This window comes from Rhineura floridana, chromosome 8, assembly GCF_030035675.1.
Source record: "Rhineura floridana isolate rRhiFlo1 chromosome 8, rRhiFlo1.hap2, whole genome shotgun sequence".
Taxonomy (NCBI): Eukaryota; Metazoa; Chordata; class Lepidosauria; order Squamata; family Rhineuridae; genus Rhineura; species Rhineura floridana.
Genome location: NC_084487.1, coordinates 14,566,817 through 14,591,030, shown reverse-complemented (window position 1 = coordinate 14,591,030; position 24,214 = coordinate 14,566,817). Strand labels below are relative to the sequence as shown.

Here is a 24,214-nt window from a genome sequence, read left to right as displayed (position 1 = left end):
TGGGCCAAAGATCCTGTTTCAGGTGTAGAGGATTGGGCACATGAATGGCATATAACAGAATATGGGATCTAGCTGCTTCATGAGGATGCCTAAATGCATGAATCACAATTCTCCTTTTTTTTGAGGGGGGAGGGAGAAGAATTGTAAGATTCCAACTTCTGTACGTACAAGAATCTATGTGAAGCACCTTCTTCTGCCATTATGGTTTGAGTGTAGAACTGGAGCTGGGGAAAGGCTGCTCTCCCACAAGAACAGGATGTTGGGCCTTCCTAATAAGCAGCTGAACTGGCCCTGTGTCTGAGCTGTCTTTTGAACAGGCTAATCACTGTTTCCACTGGACATGGGATATAAATGCATTCTACCTGCTGCCTTTTAAGTGACAGAGGGTAAAAGTGATGATCACATAATAGGAAAGATGTCTTATTACTTATTATCTACAATAATTTAGAACTTCTAAGTAGCATATTTTTCATTCTTGTGTGTGTGGATGTGAGAGATGGTGTTGCTTTGAAGGATTTAATTTTCATTGCAAGGTTAAAAGTAATAGTCACGGTGTGTCATGGAATTGAACCGCAGAGCTAGCTTGTAAAATCCATCGCTAATATTTTCCATGCAGTATCTGACATAGCAGCTCAAGGTTTATAAGTATGAAATCCTTTATGAATTCATTTGGTTTGTAAATTGTAATATTGAGCCAAGAGATTAAGTGTACCATCATTTATTGATTTTGTTTTAACCGTTTCTTTTAAAATATGATTCATTTGGTGAGAATATCTCAACTGAAATCCATAGCCATTGGCAATAAGACTCTAGATGTTCTATATCAGTATGCATTTCATGGCCAAACTATATGTTACACAAGAGATGCGTGAACAGTGTTCTGATTCTCTTATTTTTAAAAAATGATAAGTTGCTGGATTCCTATGAGTTTGAGTGGAGGAATGGCAGGAGAACTGCTTAATCACACACACACAAATGCGCGCGCACAGAGTGCTGTTCAGAAACTCCTGTGAACTCTAGCCATGGAGGAAAAGAGATGGGCATTTCCTGACATGGATAGTAAAACAGCTGGGGAACCAATAATGAGTGGGAAATTGGCAGGAAGGGAAAAGGTGCAAAACAGCGCACTACATTTTTGAATGCTTATATTGGCTAATATTTTGAATTTTGTACACCATATGCTATGTAAGCCCCAAATGGAGTGAAACACTTGTAGGAATTATTTAAAAGTTAAGGCAGTTTTTACCATTTTATGTATTGGAGGGCACTACTACACCAAGGAACGAGAAATACATGCACATGCCTTTAGGTAGGACAGAGCAGGCTATAATATGATTGGGCTGTGAAAATATACCACTGTATCTGGAATAGTGGAGTTGCTAGTGTGTATATCTTATAATGCACTAACAATATAATACAGCCTTTCTCAAGCTTTGGCTCCTCAGATGTTGGTGGGCTACAACTCCCAGCCAGCATGGCCAATGATCAGGGATGATAGAAATCGTAGTCCAGCAACATCTGGGGACCCAAAGGTTGGGAAAGAGTGATAAAATACATGTGCAACATCTATGGTGCAATTTGCATGTACATCTAGTTCCCTCCTTCTACACCATAGAACCCTACTTCAGCCTTCCAAAAAAGTGCTGGCTGGCACTTATGGGAGTTGTACTCTAAAGCGTCTGGTAGGGCACCCAGTTGCAGAAGGCTGGTCTCCAGTGATGCATAGATGGCTGCTCTTCCAGTCCTTGGTAGTATGACTTGTGGTTATATTGCCACATTTTATGTACCTGTCTTGGGAGACATCAACCAAGTAGTAGTTCAGTTCAATTTTATTTGACCACTGGCCACAACAAAATGTAACAGATCAAAAATAAGAAGTCTATTAATGATTCTTAGAACAGTAACTTCAGCAGAGCATAAGCAAGAACATGCAAAATTTAAAAGTTTTGTTTCGGCTTTACAGCTGGCAAAGTAAAGGTAGCCATTGTTCAAATAATCCAAAGTTTGCTAATATTCAGGATAGACGAGAGCAGGATAGACGAGAGCAGGATAGACGCAATGTGTAACTATACCGTGGCAAATAAAGCAGCGTATGCCTGGTAAGTTATAAGCAGTGGTGGCAGGTCCCTTGTGATGTTCCTATATTAATGTATATATGGTAAGTGTTGTTGTTTTAGAAGATACATGGTAAGTGGAGTGAAAGAGGGGGAGTGAATGGGCAGTAGAATGCGAGATGATTGGCTGAGTGTTTAAAATGGCTGAATGTATAAAAGGAAGAGTGAGAGTGGAATCTGGGGGGGAGAAGAGAAAGAGGTGGATGTTGATTGGTGGGGTTTAGAGAGTTGTTTGCCAGGAGGGAGGTGGAGTTCGGATTAGTATTGAGTAAAACCATATGCTTATGTGCCTTAAGAAGAAATCTTGTTAATCTTGTTAGCTTTGTTATCTGTAATAAATACTTAATTTGGTTTACCAAAGGCCTGATCCTTGGCTGGGGTTTCACAGACCAGAAGGGAGGGTAAGGTAATGACCAAGGCTGAAGGGGAACTGTAACAAATGGTGGCAGCGGTGAAGAGAATAACAATACCAGTATTCAGAGTTTCTGGGAATACTAGTATTGGGACGTTACTGGTGGTTGCCTAGCAGGGGGATCTGTTGAGATCTGTGCTAGAGCGGATAGGTAAACCATAAGAGAGTGCGGTCCGGACTAGTGGAGTCCCTGGTGGTGCCTAGAGACAGGCAGTAACCATGAGCAGGTAGGAACCTGACAGGGAGCGCCAGGGAAGGACGCATCACATCCCTCTCCCTAACCTTCTGCACCAAATGATGATCCTCAAAGCCCTGGGTTGACCCATGTGCTGAAGCCCCTTCCATCTATTGTTCCTTTCACTCTGAGGGGAAAAAAGTTCTATGCATAAATAAAGCAATTGCTTTTAAAGAGAAAAAGGTACCACTGCTGAAACTGCAGCCAAAAATGTCTGTTAGGAAACACACATGCTTCTCTGTGCAGTTCATGAATGAACTATTGCCCATTCTTATTTCTCACATTGCCCTGCCCTCCTTTTTTTGGTCTTATTTTCCAGTGCACGGCTCCCGTCAATAAGGAGAATTGAAACCTGCAATGCACAACAATAAGGTTTTCCTGTCTAAATGAATAACGCTATTTGCTTTCTTTCCAGGTTAAGGTCTCCGTTATAGTCATCAGGTCAAACAGTTCACTTCTGTTTGTGTTAATAAATTAATTTATTTACACAGTTTCATAGGAGAATTTATAAAGGAATTCCACTGCAGCTGAGAGGCGAAATCTGGTCTTTGTTGCTTGATGTCCCTAAAATGAAAGAAGAAATGAAAGACTATTATAATGTGAGTTTGCAAGATTCTTCAATGATGTGCTCCATATCTGAACATGAGATGACAACAGAGCTTTAGTTTTCCATAATACAGCAAATATAATGAATTGGTGGTGGTGGTTGTCTTCCTGTATTATACTTCTCTAAGCATTCACAGGTAGCGTGACGCTTAGAGGCGAGATGGGGCTGCGGTAGCGGAGACCATGCAGAGGATGCGGAAGCCGCACCAGCTGAGAGGACAACGGCCTGGGCCTGGGCCTAGCCCTAGCGACCCATGGGAGGGGGAAGGGGGAGGTTCAACGACAGTAGGTGGAGTTGGCGAGCGAAGCACCTAATTTTTAAAAATCGTTTAAGAACTGGAAAAAAAAGAAGAGCCTATCAGGACATGTAAAAGCAAAGTGTCTACATTCCAAAAAAAAGGCTAGACCAATATTTTTTTAAAAATCTTAGAACTATTGAGAGAGAGATGGGCCAGTGTTACCAACTAAACCTTGTTTAGAATTGTTGATGTACCATGTAATAACTGATCCACTCTTAATGACGCATTAGTCAACTTACAAGGTTCTGGAGTACGTGGTTGCAGGGCAGCTCCAGGCTCCCATGAATGAAACCAATCTTCTAGATCTATTTCAATCAGGGTTTAGACCCAGTTTTGGCACAGAAACTGCCGTGGTCATCCTGTATGATGACCAGTGTCGGGGGAGAGATAGTGGGAGTGTGTACCTATTAATCCTCCTCGATCTCTCAGTGGCTTTCGATACTGTTGACCATGGTATTCTTCTGGAGCGGCTGTCCAAGTTGGGGGTGGATGGTACTGCTTTGCAGTGGTTCTGGTCCTACTTGAATGGGCGCTGTCAGAGGATGGTGCTTGGGGAGTATTATTCAGCCCCATGGAGGCTTCAGTGTAGGGTTCCGCAGGGTTCAATTTATCCCCCATGCTGTTTAGCATCTATGTGAAACTGATGAGTGGGGTCATCCAGAGATTTGGAGTATGTTGTCAGCTGTATGCTGATAACTCACAACTCTGTCTCTCCAGGTGTGGTGTGGGAGTGGATGTGCTAGACCGATGTCTTCCCTCAGTAATGGACTGGGTGAGAGTCAATAAACTGAAGCTCAATCTAGACAGGACTGAGGCATCAGTTTGTGCTTCCCTAGACCAGGTGGAGGGGGTGTGGCCTCCTCTTGATGGGGTTACATTCCCTCTGAAGGAGTAGGTGCTTAGCTTAGGGGTACTCCTGGATCAATTACTCTCTCTTGAGGCTCAAGCGGTCTTGAGGGTGAGGAGTGCTTTCTATCAGCTTCGGCTGGTGGCCCAGCTACGATGCTATGTGAACAGGGATAGCCTGACCTCTGTTGGCTACACCCTGGTAACCTCTAAGATAGATTACTGCAATGGTTTATACGTGGGGCTGCCTTTGAAGGCGTTTTGGAAACTGCAGCTGGTGCAGATTTCAGCAGCCAGATTGCTCACTGGGGCAAGACAGTTGAAGCACATAACAACAATCCTGGCACAACTGCATTGGCTACCACTTAGTTTCCAGGTTCAATTCAAAGTGCTGATTTTGACTTATAAAGCCTTATGCAGCTCAGCAGCCCAGTAGCACAAGGACTGCACCTCCCCATATGAATCAATCCGTACCCTTGTTTTGGCATCTAAGGCCCTTTGGAAGGAGGTGAGGAGGGTGGTGACAAGAATGGGCCTTCTCAGTGATGCCCCCCCCCTTATGGAATGCTCTTCCCAGGCAGGTATGAGTGGCGTTGTCATTATTTATTGTTAGGTGCCAGGCAAAAACATTTCTCCTAGGCTTTTGGCTCTTAATTTTGGAGAGCTTTTGGAGAGCTGTTGATATTTAGGGGATGGGTAGTTCCACTGCTGTTTATGTGTTTTTAAAACTTTTGTTTTAGTTTTTATATGAGGTTTAACTTTTTTAGGCGGGTTCACTTTTGTGATGAAAAGCGACTAACAAGCTTAATAAATAAATAAACATCTTCTCCAAAGTACAGAGACTAGACTTGAATCCTGACATAAGAGCCCTTCTGGATCAGACCGAAGAGCTTAGCATTCTGTTCCCACAGTGGCCATCTGGATGCCTCTGGGATTCCCAAAGCAGAACGGGTGCAGTAGCCCACATGCTTTCTTGGTGGAGGGTTCTTTGTTTTCTGAAGAGGAACATTCAGTCGTGTGAGTCCTCCATTTGTAGTCTGAAGTGATGCAGCCCAGTACAGTGAGAAGTTTACTACCTTTGTGAGAAGTAGCCCATGGTCACAAGGTCTATAGATTTTTCTAATGAACTATGAAGTTACAATATATGCACGTACACTTGTTGATACTTTCTTTTCTTTTTTCCCGTAGACCTTAAAAATTCAAGCAAGAGGGACCTCCCCAGATATCAGGCAGATTGACCTTGATGTGAATCGGACATACCGAGATCATATAATGTTTAGAGACCGATACGGAGTTAAGTAAGTAAAGTTAAAAACTGCTCTTGGTTGAATTTCTAGTAATGCTCATTTCAGAACTTCAAAAGGCTGCACAAAAGGCACAACATTGTTAAAGCCTTCCTTTGTCAACACCGATTCGTACAAACAGTGGCCAAATTTGGACATCACACTAAACCAAGCACCCTCCCCCTTCCTCTCCCATACCCTCCTGTCATGGTCAGGAGGAAGAACAGGGGGAGTTTGAAAGCCTTTGATTTCCCTTTAATGCAGCTTCCTGCATCCAAACTGCAGGTGATGATTTGTCACAAACTATGCTTTTGTTGTTATGTGCCTTCAAGTCGACTACGAGTTATGGTGACCCTATGAATCAGTGACCTCCAAGAGCATCTGTCAAGAATCACCCTGTTCAGATCTTGTAAGTTCAGGTCTGTGGCTTCCTTTATGGAATCAATCCATCTCTTGTTTGGCCTTCCTCTTTTTCTACTCCCTTCTGTTTTTCCCAGCATTATGGTCTTTTTAAGTGAATCAGGTCTTCTCATGATATGTCCAAAGTATGGTAGCCTCAGTTTCATCATTTTAGCTTCTAGTGACTGTGCTGGTTTAATTTGTTCTAACACCCAACTATTGGTCTTTTTCGCAGTCCATGGTATGCGCAAAGCTCTCCTCCAACACCACATTTCAAATGAGTTGATTTTTCTCTTACCCACTTTTTTCACTGTCCAACTTTCACATCCATACATAGAAATCGGGAATACCATGGTCTGAATGATCCTGACTTTGGTGTTGAGTGATACATCTTTGCATTTGAGGACCTTTTCTAGTTCTCTCATAGCTGCCCTCCCCAGTTCTAGCCTTCTTCTGATTTCTTGACTATTGTCTCCATTTTGGTTAATGACTGTGCCGAGTTATTGATAATCCTTGACAAGTTCAATGTCCTCATTGTCAACTGTAAAGTTACATAAATCTTCTGTTGTCATTATTTTAGTCTTCATGATGTTCAGCTGTAGTCCTGCTTTTGTGCTTTCCTCTTTAACTTTCATCAGCATTCGTTTCAAATCATTACTGGTTTCTGCTAATAGTATGGTATTGTCTGCATATCTTATTGATGTTTCTCCCTCCAATTTTCATACCTCCTTCATCTTGGTCCAATCCCACTTTCCGTATGATACCTTCTGCGTACAGATTAAACAAATAGGGTGATAAAATACACCCCTGTCTCACACCCTTTCCAACTGAGAACCAATTGGTTTCTCCATATTCTGTCCTTACAGTAGCCTCTTGTCCAGAATATAGGTTGCGCATCAGGACAATCAGATGCTGTGGCACCCCCATTTCTTTTAAAACATTCCATAGTTTTTCATGATCTGCACAGTCAGAGGCTTTGCTGTAATCCATAAAGCACAGGGTGATTTTCTTCTGAAATTCCTTGCTCCGTTCCATTATCCAATGTATGTTTGCGATATGATCTCTGGTGCCTCTTCCCTTTCTAAATCCAGCTTGGATGTCTGGCATTTCTCGCTCCATATATGGTAAGAGCCTTTGTTAAAGAATCTTGAGCATTACTTTACTTGCATGGGATTTTAAGGCAATAGTTGGATAATTACTACATTCCCTGGAATCCCCTTTCTTTGGAATTGGGAGGTATATTGAACGCTTCCAGTCTGTGGGCCATTGTTTAGTTTTCCATATTTCTTGACAAATGTTTGTCAAAATTTGGACAGATTCTGTCTCAGTAGCTTGTAGCAACTCTATTGGTATGCCATCTATTCCTGGTGATTTGTTTCTTCCAAGTATTTTAAGACCAGCTTTTACCTCACATTCTAAAATTTCTGGTTCTTCATCATATGGCTCCTCCGTGAATTAATCTGTCATCCTGGCATCTCTTTTATAGAGTTCTTCAGGGTATTGCTTCCATCTTCCTTTTATTTCATCTCGGTCAGTCAGTGTGTTCCCCTGTTGATTATTCAACATCCCTACTTGTGGTTTAAATTTCCCTTTCATTTCTCTAATCTTTTGGAATAGGGCTCTTGTTCTTCCCTTTTTGTTGTCGTCTTCTATTTCTACACAATAACTGTTGTAATTGTTTTCTTTGTCTCTATGTACTAGTCGCTGTATTGTTGCATTTAAGGTTCTGACTGTGTTTCTGTCCTCTTTTGCTTTTGCTTTCCTTCTCTCTTCAACCATTTGAAGAGCTTCTTCAGTCATCCATTGAGGTCTTTCTCTCTTTGTAACTAGAGGTATTGTCTTTTTGCATTCTTCCCTGATCATGTCTCTAACTTCACTCCATAGTTCTTCTGGTTCTCTGTCAACTAAGTTTAAAGCCTCAAATCTGTTCCTTATTTGATTTTTATATTCTTCTGGGATGTTATTTAAATTGTATTTTGGCATTATGATTGCTTTGTTATTCTTCTTTAGCTTTACTCTGATTTTCGATACGACCAGTTGATGATCTGTACTGCAGTCCGCTCCTGGTCTTGTTTTTGCAGAAAGTATGCAACGTCTGCATCTTCTGTTGCCAATTATATAATCAATTTGATTCCTATATTGACCATCTGGTGACGTCCACGTGTACAGTCGTCTTTTTGGTTGCTCAAAACATGTGTTTGCAAGAAACAAATTATTGTCTTCACACAATTCAATAAGTCTTTCTCCTGCTTCATTTCTGTCTCCTAAGCCCCATCTCCCCACAATTCCTAGTTCTTTTCTGTTCCCTACTTTTGCATTCCAGTCCCCCTGATTATCATCATATCTTGTTTTGGTGTGTGATCAATTTCTTCCTGTACTTCTGCGTAAAATCTCTCCAATTCTTCTTCTGCGTTTGATGTTGGAGCGTAAACTTGGATGATGGTTATGTTAATAGGTTTCCCATTTCATCTCATTGATATCACTCGCTCAGACTTTGCGTTGTCATTCCTAATTGCTTTTGCTACATCGCTTCTCACTATTAAAGCAAACCCATTTCTTCTTGATTTCTCATTTCCTGCATAAAGTATTTTGTAGTTGCCTGATTGAAAATGTCCCATTCCCGTCCATTTTAATTCACTCACGCCAAGTATTGTAATGTTGGTACGTTCCATTTATTGCTTGACAATTTCTAGCTTTCCCTGGTTCTCTCACATTCCATGTTCCTATTGTGTGCGTCATATAACTCCGGACTCTCCTTTTGCATCTGTGCGCATCAGCCTTCCTTTCGGCTTTGACCCAGCTACATCATTAGTCACAGCGCTACTCGTACTTGTCCTTTGTTCTTCCCCAGTAGCTCGGTGAGTGCCTTCTGACCTGGGGGTCTCATCTTCCAGCACTATCTCGTGTAGCATTTTGGATACTCTGTTCATAGGGTTTTCGTGGTAAGAGATATTCAGAGGTGGTTTACCATTGCCTTCCTCTGAGTTTGGATGCATCTTAGTCTGGTGTCTCAGCTTTGACCATTCCGCCTTGGGTGCCCCTGCTGGGAGTCTAGGCTCCTGACGGCATTGCTCTCAGCTTCTTCAACACTCTTTAGCTTGTTTTTAACTTAAGACATGGGCTTAATGTGACCTGAACGAAACCAGTGTTGAGGGAGGGGGGTCACTGGAGATGGGCTATGGAAGCATTTCTCCCCTACATTAGGAAAGGTATTGAAAATAAAACAGCTGATATCATAATGCTGTTGTATAAATCTATGGTGCGGCCGCATTTGGAATACTGTGTACAGTTCTGGTCGCCTCATCTCAAAAAGGATATTATAGAGTTGGAAAAGGTTCAGAAGAGGGCAACCAGAATGATCAAGGGGATGGAGCGACTCCCTTACGAGGAAAGGTTGCAGCATTTGGGGCTTTTTAGTTTAGAGAAAAGGCGGGTCAGAGGAGACATGATAGAAGTGTATAAAATTATGCATGGCCTTGAGAAAGTGGATAGAGAAAAGTTCTTCTCCCTCTCTCATAATGCTAGAACTCGTGGACATTCAAAGAAGCTGAATGTTGGAAGGTTCAGGACAGACAAAAGGAAGTACTTCTTTACTCAGCACATGATTAAACTATTGAATTTGCTCCCACAAGATGCAGTAATGGCCACCAGTTTGGATGGCTTTAAAAGAAGATTAGACAAATTCATGGAGGACAGGGCTATCAATGGCTACTAGCCATGATGGCTGTGCTCTGCCACCCTAGTCAGAGGCAGCATGCTTCTGAAAACCAGTTGCCAGAAGCCTCAGGAGGGGAGAGTGTTCTTGCACTCGGATCCTGCTTGCGGGCTTCCCCCAGGCACCTGGTTGGCCACTGTGAGAACAGGATGCTGGACTAGATGGGCCACTGGCCTGATCCAGCAGGCTCTTCTTATGTTCTTATGTTCTTACATGCTTCTAGCGTTTTGTCTCTTTCCCGCCACAGATAAATGTATGAAAATCTCTATTAAACTGTCTGAAATGCCAAACGAAAGCACGAGCTTTTGCATTTCATATCTGTTTATATTTTGTTCATAAAAACATTTTTATATCATGTGAAGTGCACATGAAAGAAAAGTAGTAAGAGTGTAATCTGAAGAGCGATTTAAAGCTTTTAAAACGAGGAAAGTTTAAGAGAAGCAAAAAAACCCCCTATTTTGATGAAGCATTTTCTCAAATGTAATATAAAGAAGTTTGTGTGTGTGGGAGGAAAATGCCTCATGTAAGCTTGGACATAGAAGTAATATGTAAGATGTTTATCCTTACAAAATCCTTTTCTGCTTCCCTGAGGAGCACATGAACCATAATTTTCTAACCTAATGTATTCTTAATGTCTGTGAAACTGACAGTTCCAAGTATAGTGTTTTGTGCATTAATGTTGAAGCTTCCAGGGGGCCTGAATTTCAACATGGCGAAATCAAATTTAATGCAGTGTTGATTTTGCCCTTTTTTTAAAAAAAATGCCAAATGTCACTTCTGTTATGAACCCACACTGAGCAGCTGGGATTGGAAGCTTTCAGCCCACCTCCTACCTGACTGGCCTGCCTTACCAACCATCTCTTGTCATCCTTCTAACACTGGTCTGTGCTGGATGACACCCCCATCGTGCACAATCACATGCAAGGGGTTATATTTTATTTATTTATTACATTTATCCCCACCCCCCACCCGGCTGCTCGTTTTCCTCCTTGAGTTTTAACATATTTTGAACAGGCAAAGGCCAGAGTTGATTTTCAGTGATGTAAGCGATACACTTACTTTGTACTAGAGTTGCCTTAGGTTTCACTGCAAGGCACAGACTGAACTCCACTGTCTGTAGCTGGGAAGCAAAGAATGGTGCAGTTACTTTCACATGCTCAAGGTGGCTTTACGCTTGTGTTTCTTGAACAGCTGCTGCTGCCGCCACCACCTTGTCCACATGGCAAGCCTCCTTCTAAAGTGAGGGGAATTCACAAAGCAGGTGGTCTGATATGCAAATGGGTTTGTTTTGCAAAGAAAAAGTAAAAAATCCCATTAGCCCTTGTTGTTGTTGTTAGGTGCCTTCAAGTCGATTACGACTTATGGCGACCCTATCAATCAGTGATCTCCAAGAGCATCTGTCAAGAATCACCCTGTTCAGATCTTGTAAGTTCAGGTCTGTAAGTTCAGGTCTGAGGCTAAGAATGTGCAACTGATGTAATCATTTTTCCCCTTTGTTTATCCTGGCTTTCCTTTCTCTGTTGTTTTCTTCTGTGTTAAACTTTAGAATGTAAGTTCCTCATGGCAGAGACCCGCCCTATTGTATTCAGTAAAGCACTAGGCACACTGAAGAAACTGCGTACTGTAAATAACAATTCCTTCTATTTCTGATGTTTAGGCACTGAGTGTAATTGGTTACGTAGCATGCACGCATATATATATGAAAAGGCTCCACCAAAACAGCCCAGTGTGGAGTGAATGTGTTCAGTGGCATAGAGTGCTAACTGAATTTTTTTTTGGGGGGGGGGAGGACAGCAAACTGGGGACAGGGGTATGTGGGAATGGAATGGAGTGGCTAGAAACCTGAACTGGAACCTTCCTCATTGCAATATTTTGTACAGTTGTCCTTCAGCAGAAGTCCTCTGTAATGTCCATTTTTTGGCAGCCCTTTTAGATTAAGATTAGATTAGGCATATCTGTGTATGGCTCTGGTGCCCATAAAATAAAAGTTCTCAAAGTACCTTGCTGTGTAAATGAGTACAGATTGGTATGTCATCAATTTTCCCCATGAAAATAAGCAAAATGAGATAGAGAGAGACTGTGCAACAAGCTGTCTCGCTAAGTTCCTCTCAGAGAGGCCTGAAGCACTGTTTTCTGAAAATAATCAGCCTGTGGAGTTAAGTTTCAAAGAGAACTAAACTAGTACTTTAAGTACTTGGTAAAACAGTACTTTACAACTAGCTCTGTAAAGTACAGGTAATTCACAAGTCAGTATGAGGAGACACTTGTTTAGACTAGTACAATAGACTTCTTTGCTTATTCAGGACTGCCTCTGTTCCTATTGTCTACTGTGAATGTGTGTTTGAAATTAGGCTTAACCTAAAATTGAAATCGGATTATCGCAGTGGGGGCTGGAGGACTGACTTGATGACCTTTAGATGTCATGCCAGTATTTTACAAATACTTATCACTGTAAAAGGTTCTGCAGATGTACAAGTGTGCTTCTTAAATCCTGAAGCTGATGAAGTTTTATGTCATGAATCGCTAGGTGTTTCACTGGTGTGGTCAAAAACCAGTTACAAAGTTTACTTTCTGTCTTTTCTCTGTAGGCAACAATCTTTATTCCATGTTTTAGCTGCATATTCTGTGTACAATACGGTAAGTCACAGGGTACGTGTGTGTGTAGATATAAATCCATATTTTGATGACGCAGATATGTTGCACAGCTTATTTTGGTATATTATACAGGCCATATTTGCAAGATCAGGTCCTGAATTAATAAACCAGGATATGCATGAGATGTATGCACCTGCAAACCAGGGTTGACAGCTTCCAAACAAGCCAACATTTACCCATGATTTAAAGCTTGGTTTCTGAAACCTAGCTTGTTTGCACATAATGGGAAGCAATAGTTAATTATGTCTTCCTGTTTTGTTCTGCAGCTCAGATGGGGCCAAAGCAACAGCAAAGGGGCTGTGGAAGTGTACCCAGTGCATGCATATCCTGGCTTATTAAGCCAGGATTTGGTTGTGTGAACGTGACTGCTGTGACTACAGCTACAGAAGCAGAAATACTAAAAAGCAAAATGAAAACAATGAGGTTAGGTAGTTCTGACGCTTTGCTGGATTGCAGTCAAGGGCTTCCCTTGTGCTGCCTGGCAGTTGTAAGAGAAGGTGTTTCTGATTCTTGACCAGGTGCTGCCAAAACATTTTGTTTTTTGCAAAAAAAAAAATCAGAAGCCAAAAATTAAAAAGCTCACAAGATCAGTAACATAAAATATTTTATTTTATTAAGAGCAACCAGTGTTAACAGAGCATAAGGAGGCAGTAATTGTGGAAAAGAAGTGGGTGCTGGAATAGATTATGATTAATGTACAAATTGTTGTCATGTTCTTTGGTTTTTGGTAAAAAAGTAAAACATTCCTCCACCTTTAGAGTCTGGTTTTCAAATTCCGGAAGAGTAAACTATGCAGCACAATGGTCGTATGGCACCATAAAGTCCTAGCAGGTTTATTATAGCATAAGCTTTCATGAGATAGTCCCCTGTATCTGCTACAGTAAATCTGTTGGTTTCTAAGGGGCCACAGGATTCTTAGTTTTTAAATTGTGACACATCCTTAAACTCTAGGATAAAGTAGGATTATGCAGCCGTGAGAGTGGCTGTATACTATAGCCAGCATGGATTTTTCACATCCCACCATGCTAAATTGACAATACCCCCATGCCATTCTGCTGCTTCCCATAAGCTCATTTCAAAACAAAATCTTGTTTGTTTGTTTATTTATTTTGATTTATATCCCGCCCTTCCTCCCAGCAGGAGCCCAGGGCTGCAAAATCTTACAAAACGTATAGTCTTGAACTCAGAAACACTTGCTTAACTAAGTTTTCATGGTGGTACACAAAACACTCAGAGAGAATCCAGAGTTCAGAGTCTAAAACAAGAGTAAAATAATCCAGACCCCTGTTCGACCTTTTTCTGTCAGTGGTCTCATAATTTGTTGAAATTAATTAAAAAACCATGTTCACAGAGCACATGTAATTCTATTACTGACCTTGTCCCATATTCTGACCTTCATCTTTTGCAGTTTAAAAGTTTTAAAAAATGCATGGCTGATTTTAATTAATTTTAAAAAATTAACATTGGAGTCTGTGACAGCACAGGCATGCTCAGTAAAAACCAACTGTCAGTGTTCTAAAAGCCAGACTCACAGCTGCTTAGCTTGGCTGATTAGGTGGTCATACCCATGCCAGACATACTTTCTATGTTAAATAGTCATTTCCCCAATAAATCCTGGGAAGCGTAGTTTATGAAGTTGTTTGAGAGTTGTTTGGAGACTCCTATTCCCCTGACAGAGCTCTAGTGGCCAGAGTGATTTAACACATCAGCCCCTATTTCCAGACAATTCTGCTGATTGTAGCTCTGTGAGGGAAATAGGGTGTCTCATTACATCTCCCAGCACCCTTCACAAACTACACTTCCCAGGATCCTTTGGGGGAAGCAACAACTGTTTAAAGTGGAGTAATATCTGGTGTGGATGTGGCCAGGGACAGCTTTGGTTTGAATTTGGGTGGGAGACTAGACATGTCTGCTGTAGAATAAAAAGGGGGAGGGAAACCTCGGAAAATAATGGTACTGTAAACAATGTTTTCCTTTTGGAAAGAAAAGGGGCTTTCCCTCTACCCAGTACCCACCCACCCAATCTCCTCCTCTCCCACTTCCCCCCTTCCCCTACCCTCAGACCACCTCTGTTTGACCCTAACAGCTTCTTTTTCATGCCGTAAGAGTCAGTGTGACCATATAATTTGTGGTGTGTTGTCATTGTCGTTGTTGTGCAAACTCCAAAATGTTTTCTTTGTCTACATTTTCTTCCTCCAGGAAGTTGGATACTGTCAGGGAATGAGCCACATCACAGCGTTACTCCTTATGTATATGAATGAAGAAGATGCCTTCTGGGCCCTGGTGAAACTGCTCTCAGGACCCAAGCATGCTATGCATGGTACGCCGCACAGATCTTGTTGCAAAGGCACCATTTAATTCTCACTCATATTTTGATTGTGAGGCTGTGATTAGATTTGTAGTACTTCAAATTGGGCCTTTAAGCTGTTAATGTGTTGCAAACCCTTTAAAAAAACTCTACTGATGCATTTTCTACAATGTACAATAGACCTTTTAGAATGCTATTTTGAAGTCATTTGTGACTTCATGTGTGCAAGGAGCTTAATCCTGCATACAATCAGCTGTCTGTGGGCAGAGAGCTGGTTGTACAGCAAGTTCAAAGGGCCAGTATAAGTAAATGCATGAATGTGCCCTCATTTGAATCTATTCTTGGAGTTGAAAACCATGATTAAAAGCAAATTTCCAATGTCTAAAACAGGAATGGGTAACATTCCCTAACATAATGTGGGGTAGCATTCTTTCCTGGCTGTTTTCCAGCTGTAACAAGCAGTTTCTGCATTTAGGTTAATGGGTGTGGTTACGCCTTAAGCATAATTGTGGAAAAGCAGCACATAAATAAACTCGATAATCAGTACCGTAAGATCATGGCAGACAATCTCACTCTTAATTCAGTCTGGTGTTCTATGACAGTAACATTTAGTTGCCATAGGTTCGGTGCTCCTGTGCTGTCGGGTTACAGTGGGAACAGGACATGCCTTCAGAGGATCAGTCCTGGTTTTCATCTGTGTCAGGCATGTGGCTTTAGATGTTGTTGGACTGCAGCTCCTATCAGTTCCTGTCAGAATGGCCAGTGGTAAGAGATGATGGGAATTATAGTCCAAGAGAGGGCCATAAATTCCCAATCCTGGTCTGTGGTCTTCATAGGATTGGGACACATCTACTGTTGTCTCACACTTTCTTTGCCTTTTGACCACATTGTGGGGTATAGAAAATATAGCATTGAACCATGGTTTCAAATCAAATCTTTATTCTTATGGTCAGTGACCAGCACAGAGACATAAAACTCTCAAAAGAGAAGATCATCCTAATATACAGAAGAATAAAATCATGGTTTGGCTTTACAAGAACAAACACAGGCTCACATGTTCCCTCCTCCCTTCGCTTGCATGATTTCACCTGTAGCATGGGTGCAACAACCAATGATGATTTGCTGCAAACTACTGTCAGACGTTTCTACTGTCTGCATGCAAGGGGAAAAGGGAGTGCATCGGTCTGAGGCTCATGCTTGCAATGCCAAATCACACTTCGGTATTACATCTCGAAGCCCCTGTGTCAAATCTGCTGCCTTTTGTGCATGTCCTGCCAGTTTTCATGCATCTGTTGAAATGGGCTCTTGGTCTTGTAGGTTTGTGGCACAGTAATTTTGTTCATCTGTAAGATACCAGAGGACATTACTTTGTGTTTAATATTTAAGTGATTCTCCATGCCCTCGCCAAACGGTTTTTGGAAGTAGTTAATCTGAGCACAGTCCTAAACCTGTGGACAATTTTTGTGGGAACTCCTTCGAGTTTAATTTGTTTTATTCTCTCCTGTGTTTCCCCCTCCCTTTAGGTTTTTTTATTCCTGGTTTTCCCAAGCTGTTGAGATTTCAAGAGCATCATGACAAATTAATGAAGAAATTTTTGTCTAAGCTTAAGCAGCATTTTGTAAGTAAATGCCATCATGAATATGAAGTTGATAAAGTTCTAACATACTTAATTCTTCCCCTACTCACTTACACTGGGAACCCATGAAGCTGTTTTATGCCAAATCAGAATATCATTCCATCCCTTCTTCTTTCTCCACTCTGATGGACAGTGGTTTTGTTGAAGACAAAGAGGTCTTTCCAGACCTCCTATCAAAGGGCTGTTTTAACTTGAAATACTTTTAAAGTTAAAGGGATACAAGAGATTGAACAAGACCTCCTCTATGCACAACATAGGGGCCAACAATTTGGGGTGGCTGTGCTGTACTCTCAAGTCTTCATTCTCCCAAAAATAAAATAATTTATCTCACATGTTTGTGAATGATAACGTGCACTGTAGATCTTTTTCATCAGTTAATTCTCTGTAAATAATATGTGATGATAATATGTAATCCTGAAAAGCAGGGGGTGGCTTTTCTTAAGCCATGGATATGGAAATAACTCCCATCATCCCTTATTAGCCATGCTGGCTAGGGGATGATGCAAGTTGGAGTTCAATGCATCGGGAGGGCCACAGGCTCCTCACTCGTGTTTTAAGCATTTGTAGGTTAGGAGATCAGAAGCACTCCATAGGTCCACATGCCTTCTCCCCTTTGTCATGGGTGTGTTCTCTCCTTCCCATACACACACTTACAGCTTCCATTTTAGAGCTGTCAGTGGAGAGCGTTGCACCTCCACCAATGTTTCCTCTGTAACCAGCATTTTGCAAATAGCATTAAAAACAGGTTTGCAAATTCTGGTTTGGCCAAACTGTGCTTACTACTAACTTCCATAATGCTAACCATAATTTGAGCCAAAACTGAAAATGGTGTGTGCAGGGGGTGACTGTCTACTCAAAGGGGAAGGTTTGTGAACATTGCACTCCCTATGATTAGGAGCCTGGGCAGCATTACATCTGCACCATGCTAGATTTTTCCCAAGAAACCTAGGAATTATAGGTGTTCTTGTTCAGGTACTCCACACACACACCTTCAATAGGAGAAGATGAGGGTGAAACCTTTGGAAAGCAAATTGCCAATGTTTCAAGGAGGCATGCTGAAGTGAGGGACTTCACTTACCCCAATATCTATTGGGAGACAAATTCTGCCAAAAACAGCAACTCCCAAGAAATTCCTGACCTGTGTTGCTGATCACTTTCTCCTACAGAAAGTGGAGGAAGGAACTAGAGGATTAGCTATCATTGATTTGATTCTACCAAGAAAGATTACTTAATGGATGAAGTGGCAGTTCTGGGAACTCTAGGGGAAAATGACCATTTATACTTGAGTTTTTGATTTTAAAGAAATCAAGTGTAGCCGTATGCATATCCTGGACTTCAGGAAAGCTGATTTTAATAAACTCAGAGCCTATGATAAGTAAGATTCCATGGCAAGTGACCCTAATGAGAAAAGGAGCCCAAGATGGGTGGGAGTTTCTAAAAAAGGAAATTTTAAAGGTACAGTTGCAATAAGGAAAAAAGATGGAACAGAGCCGAAGAAGCCAATGTGGCTTGACAAAAAGCTTAAGAGATAACCTGAAAACAAAAAGGACACATAGAGGAAGTGGAAGGAAGGCCAGGCTACAAAGGAAGAGTACAGACAGGTAGAACAGAATTGCAGGGATGGCGTCAGGAAGGCTAAATCCAAGAATGAGCTGAGTTTAGTGAGATGCCAAAGGCAAGAAAAAATCTTTCCTCAGGTAAATCCATAGTAAAAGACAGAGAAAAGAAGTGGTGGTTCATCTGTTCAATGAGGATGGCAAAATGATAACAGATGACCAAAAAAAAAAAAAAGGCAAAAGTGCACTATTCCTACTTTGGCTTAGTCTTCTCCCAAAAGAGGGTCTATGACCTTCCTGGCAACTGTGAAGGTCAAGTTGAAGGGGCAGGATTGCAGGTTGAGTTTGATAGACAAATGGTCAAGGAATATCTAATTACTTTGAATGGTTCCAAATTTCCAGGACCCGATGAGCTGCATCCTAGAGTATTGAAGGAACTGGCTGAAGAACTCTCAGAACCATTGTCAATTACCTTTGTGAAATCACGGGGGATGGGTGAAGTGCCGGATGACTGGAGGAGGGCTAATGTTGTCCCTATCTTCAAAAAGGGCAAAAAGTCAGTCTGACATCAATCCCTGGGAAAATTCTGGAGCAGATTATAAAGCGGTCAGTTTGTAAACACCTTGAAAATAATGCAGTGAGACCTAGAAGACAACATGGATTTGCCAAGAACAAATCCTGCCACACTAATCCTATCTCATTTTTTGATGAGGTCACCTCCTTGCTAGCCTGGACATAACATATGTCAACCTCATCAAAGCTTTTGACAAAGTGCCCCATGATAGGTAAATGTGGGCTGGATGGAACAACTATCAGGTGGAACCACAGTTGGCTACAGAATTGTACCCAAAGAGGGCTTATCAATGGTTCCTTCTCAAACGGGGGGGAGATAATGTGCAGAGTACTTGAGCCTAGTACTCTGCAACATTTTTAGTAATGATGGGGAGGTGCGGGGAATGCTTATCAAATTTGTGGATGATGCAAAATTGGGAGGGATAGCTAATACCTTGGAGCACAGGAACAAAATTCAAAGTTATCTTGATAGACTGGAGCATTGAACTGAAAACAACAGAATGAAATTTAACAGGGATAAGTGCAGAGTTCTACACCTAGGAAAAAGAAACTAAGTGCGCACTTATAAGATGGGGAATATTTGGCTCAGCAATACTACATGCAAAAAGGATCTTGGGATTGTTGTTGATCACAAACTGAATATGAGCCAACAGTGGAATGGCTGCAAAAAAGGCAAATGCTATTTTAGGCTGCATTAACAGAAGTGTAGTTTCCAAATCACATGAACTGTTAGTTCCCCTCTATTCAGCATTGGTTATGCCTCATCTTGAGTACTGCATCCAGTTCTGGACACTGCACTTTAATAAGATTGCAGACAAACTGGAACTGGTTCAGAGGAGAGCAACAAGGATAACTAGAAGACTGGAAACAAAGCCCTATGCAGAGAGTCGGAAAGAACTGGGCATGTTTAGCCTTGAGAAGAGAAGAATGAGGGGAGATATGATAGCACTCTTCAAGTACTTGAAAGAATGTCACACAGAGGAGGGCCAGGATCCCTACTCTGTTGTCCCAGAGTGCAGGACACACAATAGTGGGCTCAAGTTGCAGGAAGCCAGTTTTCGACTTAACATTAGGAAAAATGTCCTAATTGTTAAAGCTGTACAACAGTGGAACCAATGACCTAGGGAGGTGGTGGGCTCTCTAAACTGGAGGCATTCAAGAGGTAGCTGGACAGCCACTTGTTGAGTATTCTTTCAGTTGGATTCCTGCATTGAGCAGGAGGTTGGACTCAATGGCTATATAGACCCCTTCCAACTCTATAATTCTATGATTCTGTGAATACAGGAGGAGGACCTGTAATGGTGAATCGGGTCTAAAGCATAAATATAACCTTTGAGTAGCTGGATGTGTCCTGTATATCAAGCTCTGTACTTCTGTGCACGTTCATACACAAAAGTACTATTTCAGCTAGGACGCAATATTTTCCCAACCTTTAAATTTTTTGTCCATTGTTTATTTATTTATAGAATTTATTTATAGAATTTATTAGTCGCCCATCTGGCTGGCTGTCCAGCCACTCTGGGCGACGTACAACATAGGCATATAATACCTAGACATTGAGAATCTAAAAACAACGAAGATAAAATCTAGCCCACCCGAAAAGCCTGCCTGAAGAGCCAGGTCTTCAAGGCCCGGCGGAAACTCATCATAGAAGGACCATAAAGGTTATAAAACATAAAGTTTATGACTACTAGGAAGTATAGTACATTTCTCTTTCAGGGCCTTTGATATAAACTCTCTGATCAGATAAAATTGCCATATACAAGATCAACACTAGCCTTAGGCTGTGGGCTTGAGCACATTTATTGGGAAGGAGGTCCTGCTGAATTCAGAGGGACTTCATTCCAACTAAATGTGTTTAAAACTGGAGTCTTTAATCTTTGATATCTGCAGCAAATGGTGTCAATGTAGTGAGCCACTTCATGTATACCGTATTGGTTTTCTAAAATCTTATTAATGGGTATGGATGAGTTTTTAAGGTTTTGTTTAATCTGTTGGCTGGTGAAAGCAGGAATCACTTTCACCCTTGCCTCTAGGCTGTAAATTGTGGTTTCAATTTTCACAGCAGAGTTCATACAGAGTTTGGGCTGTAGGTTGCTGCTGCTTATTGCTTTAATTTTGGTGGAATTTGTCTTCCAGGGCACAAAATGTCAAGTGCATCCTGTCTTGATTCACTAGGCTTCCTAATCTGGGTGTCCGAAGGTGCTGGATGTCTAGTTTTAATAGGTTAAAGTAAACAATATGTTTCAGAATTTGTGTAGTAAAGGGAGGAGGACAACCACTTGAAAAAAATGGAATTTGGCTGTCAAAACATCTGTTATTTATATTTAAGATTTATATTTATATTTTGTCCATCAGGAGCTTCCAGGTTAGTTCACAAGAATAACATAATACATAAATAAAATAAACTATCTAAGAGAGAATATTAAAAAGCCTTGGACAGTCTTCTCCAGCCTGTTGCCCTCAAGATGTTTTCATGGAATCCTGGAAAAGGAGAGTTGGAAGGGGCCTATATTAGCTCTCCTCCATTACAGCTGCCATTATCCCTGACAACCAGCTACTCTGACTGGGGCGGATGGGAACTTGAGTCCAACCCATCTGGAAGGTACTACGCTGAGCAAGGCAAGCCCAGGAGAATGCTTTTCTGGCACCAGGCAGGCCTGTTTTGGGGAAGAATTCCACAAACGGGACACCATCATTACATTTCTAAATGTGACTAGTTCAGTGCTTCACAACTAAGAGTATTTTCCCCATGTTGAGCAAATTCATCAAGTTCTTTTATAAGTGAATGTAAAACAGCAAATTCAGAGGTGGCAAAAATGTGGGTAGCTAATTTCAATTTTGTTGGAAGTGGTGGTTTTCGAAACTACGTATGGTCTGTACTTCTAGTTTAAAAAAAAGATTTGTGGCTTAACATGTATGGAGCCACCTTTGCTCCTAGACAGAGCCAGCCCTTGATGCAAATTAGTTTTGCAGTGTTAATTCGAATGATTTGGGTGTGTTTATGTAGACTATTTTTAATGGCTGCTCAAGTCTCCCAGTCAGACTAAGAAATCCCAGTGGAGCCTCTTTTATTGTTAGGATCCTACTGTAAATGATTGCTTAATATTATAGGTCAGTCCTGGAAGAGACTAAGCCCTCGCAGGGCAGAGAGTCATTACCAATATTGCCTCTTGTCATCCTCTCCATGAAATTCATCATGGTATCCACCGTTCCTTCCAACGGCAACCATTCCCTGGCCAGGCTGCCAGTCCATCTCAGTGTTTCCAAGAGCGTTGTGTGTTGGGATGCTGTTAGATCATGCAGCTTCTATTTCTGCCTCTCTCACTCAATCTCATCAGGAATAGGGCTTGGCAAGAACTATTCTCTGTTCCACCCCAATGTGCTCAAACACAATTTTTCACAACTTCCCAAGAGCTGTGCTGTGCTCACAAACAGCCACAAAACCCTGTCCTACAGAAGCACACCTTCACATTTATTTGTGAGATCCATGGTTAATGTTAGCTGACACACAACTATAACTCAGCCTTAGTGAAACTGCTGGCCTCCACAAGTTTTGGACTGTGCCTCCCATCATCCCCAGCCAGTATGGCCAGTGGTCAGGGATGATGGGAGTTGTAGTCCAAAATATCTGGAGGGCAAGAGCTTGGGAAAGGCTGCTGTAACTAAACTATGAGTAAGAGTGTCAAGGGTCACATCCACACCATACATTTAAAGCGCATGGCTTGGGAACTGTAGTTCAAGGGTGCTGGGAAGTGCAGCTCTTGAGGGGTAAACTACAGTTCCCAAGATTTTGGGGGGGAGGAAACCATGTGCAGAAGGCTTTCTCTTATGCCAGTGCATCAGGCTTTTTATGCCTAAAGGACTGCTAAAATACAATCTTGAAGCTTTAGAATAAGACAGACTCCCCTAGGGAAGCATATTCCAGAAAGGGGGAGAGCAGCATTGTAGAAGAGAATGCCTTGGCACACATTTTAACGGGTTGAACTTGAAAGTGCTACCAGAACCTTTCTCCTAAGCTGGCTCCAGGAAACCAAAGCGATCACACAGGGAGAGGCATTTTCAAAAGTACACACGAACTGAGCTATACGCTTCATAATCATCCCCTTGAATTTTCAGTCTCTTCAGATTTCTTTTGTGTGTGGAGGGGGAAGGCAGAATGAGTGGGACATTAGTCAGGTTTCAGACTGAAAATCCTTTTGCCCTTTAAATTTGGGTCCCTTATCCAAGTGCTCATGCTGTCTCTGTTTAACAAATGTTTATGCTGTCTCTGGCAAAGAAAAAAAATTGTATGTGCATTTTCTTGGTTTTTTATTTTAATTAGCATAATTGTATTTTTAATTTTGACTTGTCTTCAGGAAATATTTTTTGATGGCGGCAACATAAATTTAATTAATGCTGATAACCTGTTGGGTGCTGCTTGGCATGATGCTATGTCCTTCTCTGAGGTTCATGAACTGTTTCTTCTTAACAGGACTCCCAGGAAGTCAGCACTAGCTTTTACACAATGAAGTGGTTTTTCCAGTGTTTCCTTGACCGTGTGAGTGTCCTTCGTTTGGTGTCTTCATCCATGCACACATTTTATGGCAAACCTGATTTTTTGTTGTTTGTTTTGATGCATCCACACTTGTTCTCTCATTGCAGACTCCCTTTAGGTTAACCCTTAGGATCTGGGATATCTACATACTTGAAGGAGAACGGGTACTCACTGCAATGTCTTACACCATTTTGAAACTGCACAGAAGTAAGAGCTCTATCCTGGTTTTAAACACTTAACCTGCTGTAGTGATGCATTCCAACCACTTTCTTCTTCTTCTTCTTCTTCTTCTTCTTCTTCTTCTATTATTATTATTATTATTATTATTAAAATTAAAACCAAACACTTTTTTCCAGTTGGGTATTTCTTCACAAAGCTACTGATGCTAATTGTGCACTTCTGATTTTGTTCACTCTTTGGGGGGGGGGGAATGTAGGTGCTTGTTTCGACCCGTGTCAGAGGCCACCACACGTTACCTTTTGGGGAGACTCAGAAACAGTTACACAGCTACTTTCCAAGTACACTGAACTCATTTGATGGCTTGGTGTACTTCCCAACCTATAGGAATCTAGTAAGCAGCCAGAAGAGCTCTGCTCAAAAGTGCTGTTTTATAAGGCAATTAAATCACAGTAAGGAGCAGAGTCTTTTTTGGTGACTGCCCCAAGGCTCTGGAATGAGCTTTCTCTGTAGGTGAATTGCCATGCCTCCTTATTGACTTTAAGAGGCTCTGTGAAGCCCACCTTTTAAAACAAGTCTTTGACTGAACCTGATTATGTTTTTTGGGGAGAGGGAATATCGGCTTCTTATTGCTAGGATGGCAATATTTCAGTTACGTTGAGTATTAGTTTATATGCTGCCTTTTTAGAAGTTTATTTTTGTCAGACATTTTTGAAAACCATTTCAAGCTCTGAGAGAGGCAGGATAGAAAGGATTTTAAATACACGAAGGGCTTAGCAGAAGCCCATAAGGGTGCTGTGCTGCAACAATTCACCCAACCTGGACTATTTGCATTCCTGCTGGTGGGTGAGAGTATTAAATTT

General features: G+C 41.5%; 1 protein-coding gene across 7 annotated transcripts in view; it reads left to right on the top strand.

Moving 5' to 3' along the window:
- Positions 1-24,214, top strand: part of USP6NL (USP6 N-terminal like) — a 189,677-nt gene that overhangs the window by 142,237 nt on the left and 23,226 nt on the right. For all 7 annotated transcript variants that reach the window (XM_061638338.1, XM_061638340.1, XM_061638339.1 and 4 more), the window contains 7 exons: positions 3,253-3,360; positions 5,701-5,810; positions 12,498-12,546; positions 14,764-14,884; positions 16,396-16,490; positions 23,112-23,177; positions 23,282-23,381. In XM_061638338.1, coding sequence (XP_061494322.1) covers positions 3,253-3,360; positions 5,701-5,810; positions 12,498-12,546; positions 14,764-14,884; positions 16,396-16,490; positions 23,112-23,177; positions 23,282-23,381 — 649 coding nt within the window. The remainder of the gene's footprint in view (positions 1-3,252; positions 3,361-5,700; positions 5,811-12,497; positions 12,547-14,763; positions 14,885-16,395; positions 16,491-23,111; positions 23,178-23,281; positions 23,382-24,214) is intronic.